General features: G+C 44.0%; 1 protein-coding gene across 1 annotated transcript; it reads right to left on the reverse strand.

Annotated features, from left to right (window-relative positions):
- Positions 1 to 532: 532 nt before the first annotated feature.
- Positions 533 to 4195, reverse strand: six2a (SIX homeobox 2a). The gene is made up of 2 exons (XM_080450422.1): positions 3251 to 4195; positions 533 to 1550 (listed from the first exon to the last, which is right to left on the reverse strand). Exons 1-2 carry the CDS (start codon positions 3808 to 3810, stop codon positions 1238 to 1240), a joined length of 873 nt encoding a protein of 290 aa, XP_080306548.1. The 5' UTR covers positions 3811 to 4195; the 3' UTR covers positions 533 to 1237.
- Positions 4196 to 4498: the final 303 nt, after the last annotated feature.

Below are 4498 nucleotides of genomic sequence, written 5' to 3' on the forward strand. Positions count from 1 at the left end.
AATCCACTGTAGAAGCGAGGCATGACTTTAAATAATCTATAGGCCTATTTTATGATAGTCATTGGGGATACACTCTCCATAGACAGACAGTACAAGGGCCGCGATCTGTGTGCAGCTGCATGTAGCCAAGTGTCAGTCATGCCAAAACATATAGCCTACAATATTTGTTTTCCCCTAAATGCAAAATGACGTTTAATTGCTTTTGAAAAAAAAAAAGCATAAACAGTTTAATTCGTATAACCCCAAGTGATCGTGATTTTTCCTGTAAATTATCAAGAATATCAAAATATGATAGAAGTGGGATAACGTGGACCCCTATTGGTCAGTTGTGCTATTTGATTGTTCATGAATTGTTAACGTGATCGAAGACCGCACAGTGGCTCATGCCAAATGTAGGCTATCATATACTATATATTTTTTTGCAAGAAATACAAATTGAAAAATCAAAAAGAAATGAAGATGGGATGAATCAAACAAATTCTCATTTTAGTCCATGTATTTCTTCTCTTTTATTGTAAAGGGTATATGAAACTATAGGTGAATCGATTTGTTTATGTTTTATTATTTATCGCAAAGTTTACATGCAGTCTCTTCCCAAATGAAAGTACAAATAATAGTAAGAGATTAGATAGTTCATCTTGTCACAGACGGCTCATGTGATATAAGACACTTGAAGGTAGGATAGCCTACCCCGACAACAAAACAAAAATAAACTGCTTATGGCTCCCTATGTAAACGAAAAATGCGGTGGGGTACCTCTGACTCGGTGCCTAGGAGTCTGTCGACATAATATCTAAACCCCTAAAATCATAACGATAATAGTAACAAGAATTAAGACTTTTTTTTATTTATTGTTATCGTTTTCAACAATATAACATGTTATGTTATTACATTCCGGTAAAATAGGCCTACTTTTTAGGCTACCTAAACGCCCTAGAACCACCTCTGTAGTGCGTGTGCGTGCGTGCGTGCGTGTGTGTGTGTGTGTGTGTGTGTGTGTGTGTGTGTGTGTGTGTGTGTGTGTGTGTGTGTGTGTGTGTGTGTGTGTGTGTGTGTGTGTGTGTGTGTGTGTGTGTGTGTGTGTGTGTGTGTGTGTGCGCGCGCGCACACCACAAAAGCCTCATTCTCAGTCTCTTCTTTCCATGTCTGTCATTTTGCACCTTGCCTCAAGTGCTCCATAAAGCTTCGTGTTGACGTCCCCACGTAGAAAGTTCCTGTGCTCTCCGTCCTGGTCGGTTTAAGAGCCAAGGTCCACCAGATTAGAAGACATAGGGTTCAGTATGCTGTCGTGGTGCAACGAGTGGTGGTGATGCACCGAGTCCGCGCTGGATACCGGGATGGCGCTGGGTCCCGGTGGGGGAGCCAGGCCGTGCAGGGACGGTAACCCAGAGTTATTGCCGAGGAGCATAGCCGGGCTGTGGGACGTGCAGTGGTCCGGCGTACCGGAGGGCGTTTTGTCGTCATCCGAGCTCCCCAATATAGTTTTATTTCCATTCATGGAAGAAGTCAATGGGTTGTGACTGTTGGCGTTGGAGTTTTCATTGTTTTCTCTGCGAACATAAAACAAAACACTATATCAACGAGCCTGCTGCTGAGTGCTAATGCTTAATTTATTCTCCGTATCACGAAGCATAAATCAGGGTCAGACAAACCAACAACTTAATGCATCCTGTTAGTTTGAATATTTTGCTTTTTGGATAATTCCCATAGCTGTAAAATAGTGACGCAATTGCTTTAAAAAAAATAGCCTATCCTACTTTTAAAAAGGTTCAGGTTGAATGCTACTTTGGCATAGTTTAATGTCATTAAATGAGGCAAAGTCGGTACAGCCTACCCTACAATACAGAATGAAAAAAATATGATGAATAATAATTTTACAATGTATCTTTATATTTCAGAATTTCACCGTTTCACCACCCCCCCCGCACGCACTCTCTCACACACACACACACACGCACACGCACACGCACACGCACACGCACACACACACACACACACACACACACACACACACACACACACACACACACACACGCACACACACACAGTTAGGAAGCATAAATAGTAAAATAGTGTCGTATTTTAGCCTATTTACATTAATACTAACACCTCCAGTATATATTTATGCATCAGTGCAAATATATTGTTAGGCCTATATGAATATTGATTTGTTGTCCAAAAGTAAATATACTAGTTTTAATAAAAGGTATACGTATTAAGAGTATAGTCATTCCCCGATCCCTGTGTCATCATGTCGCCTGAACAATGGAAACTGATTTGACATTTAACATTTTATTTTATTTTTAGCAGTTTAAATTGTATTAGCCGAGCGACTATGGGCTAATATGTTTATGACAGGTCCGGTTCCAGTATCAATGCCAAACACAAAGTGTGTATTTGGCATTGATTGTAACTGTTTTGCAAGGGGCGAGTAGTAGCTAGGCTTGTTCCAGTGAGGAGACATGATTTACGTGGAGCTTTCAGCCCGAATTAGAGGCCAGGGGGTGAAAGGAGACACCTCTACCCACCGAGCAGAGCACCTGACTACAGACGTCTCTCCTAATGCCTGCCTGTGTAATCTCCTACACTTTGAAATGTACAAACGGCTCCTAATGAAATGTCAAAGGAGTTGTGGGTTCTGCGTGCGTGTCTCTTTAAACTTCAACACACCAATAGTGTAAATAAATAATGCAACAACAAGACTTTTTGCTTTCGAGATTCTGAATTGCGGGCTATACATTTTGGTATATTGTTTGAGGCACTCTCTCTCTTACAAAGTTGGTGTGAATTTGTAGGCCGTATAGGCCCTTGGGCTGTTATACGTTAAAATAGCTCGGCTTATTGATGTTAATGTCAAAGCAAAGAAAGTCTGTTATAATGAATGTGATTACACAACGACTTTAAATTACGATGTAAGGACATTTTTATAGCATTGTAATTTACCTGACAACAGCTCTGTAATTTTCGTTACGGCTCATGCGCCCCCTAAACAACTTAAACAAACATACAACAACAAAAATAAAATAAATAACCCATTGGATCTTAAAGTAGGATCCAGGGGGAGGGGGTTCCAAATAGATCCTTACAGGTCTGTAAGACTGTAACAGGTCCATTTGGTTCCATTTGTACGCTCCCAGAGTTAACGGGGGACCTTGAAATTAAAAGGTTTGAGAACCACTGGCACTGCCCTAAACAACTAAAACAAACGTACAAAAAAAAACAGCCATAGTGATTATTAACGTTCCCCTACCTTTCTTTCGCTTCCGCCGCCCGGTCCCGCTGCCGCCGGTTCTTGAACCAGTTGCTGACCTGCGTGGTGGTGAGCCCCGTGCCCTCGGCCAGCTCCCTCTTCTCCCGGGGAGACGGGTAGGGGTTGTGCGTGTACCACTCCCGCAGCACGCTCCGGCTCTTCTCCTTGAAGCAGTAGCTCGTCTCCTCGCCGTCCCAGATGGAGCGGGGCAGCGGAAACTTCCTCCGGACGCGGTACTTCCCGACGGCGCCGAGCGGGCGGCCTCGCAGCTTCTCCGCCTCGACGTAGTGCGCCTTGAGCCACAGCTGCTGGAGCTTGGGGTGGTTGTGCATCGAGAACTGGTGGCTCTCCAGGATCTTGTAGAGCTCGCGGAAGTTCCCCCGGTGGAAGGCGACCACGGCCTTCGCCTTGAGGACGCTCTCGTTCTTGTGGAGGTGCTCGCAGGCGGGCAGCGACCAGAGGAAGCGCCCCAGCCGCTCGATGTTCCCCCCTTGCTGGAGGACCTCGCAGACGCACGCTACTTGCTCCTGCGTAAAACCGAACGTCGGAAGCATAGACATCGTTCCCCAGTCACACAGGAGTAAACCGATACAAACAGATAATTGTTATGCCTTGCTTAGTTCCACAACTCCTCGCTTTCACTCACGCACGCACTGCCCGATGATGGCTACGTTAAGACATTAAACCAAACGCATGACATAAGTCCATATGTGCGATAAAAGCTCCCCCAAAGAAAAGAGCAACAAAAAAAAATAAAAATGCAAAAGTTACAAAAAGGGTAATATCCAAGCGTGGAGAGTTGAAAAACTCAAGTCCAGTTCAGCTATAGGGGAAAACAAAACAAGCGGCATTCCTCGTAAAAGTTGGTGAGCTTAGAGAGAAACTTTTGTTACTCCTAGGCTACTCCTTCATACACCTTTTCTATGTCGATTCAACATAACCTACTCCCGGAGACTGACTCGCTGGCTCGTTTTAATAATATTATTCTAAGCTGGCAAGAAAAAGCGATTATATGAACTCTGATTGGTCGGTTATCTGACCCGGGGATGGCGAGGATAAGACAATAGTTTTAGTCAAATTATTTGCCATGGTTACGCTGTCATTCAACGTAACCCGATAGGCTTTGAGGTGGCTCCCCTGGCAAGGCAATCCGATTGTTCCCTTCAACGAGCGGCCCGCCTACCCATAGAAATATTGCTCAGATTTTTTTTCCTCTAAAACAGTTCTTTTTTCCTTTCCCCTGCATTT

This window comes from Gymnoscopelus braueri (genome assembly GCF_963280865.1).
Source record: "Gymnoscopelus braueri genome assembly, chromosome: 14".
In the NCBI taxonomy this organism is placed as follows: domain Eukaryota; kingdom Metazoa; phylum Chordata; class Actinopteri; order Myctophiformes; family Myctophidae; genus Gymnoscopelus; species Gymnoscopelus braueri.

Bases quoted from the DNA above. Each gene is read 5' to 3' on its own strand.
- six2a (XM_080450422.1), bottom strand. From the start codon at position 3,810: ATGTCTATGCTTCCGACGTTCGGTTTTACGCAGGAGCAAGTAGCGTGC. The intron at 1,551-3,250 runs GTAGGGGAACGT...TTATGTTCGCAG, and splicing joins GCGGCGGAAGCGAAAGAAAG to AGAAAACAATGAAAACTCCA.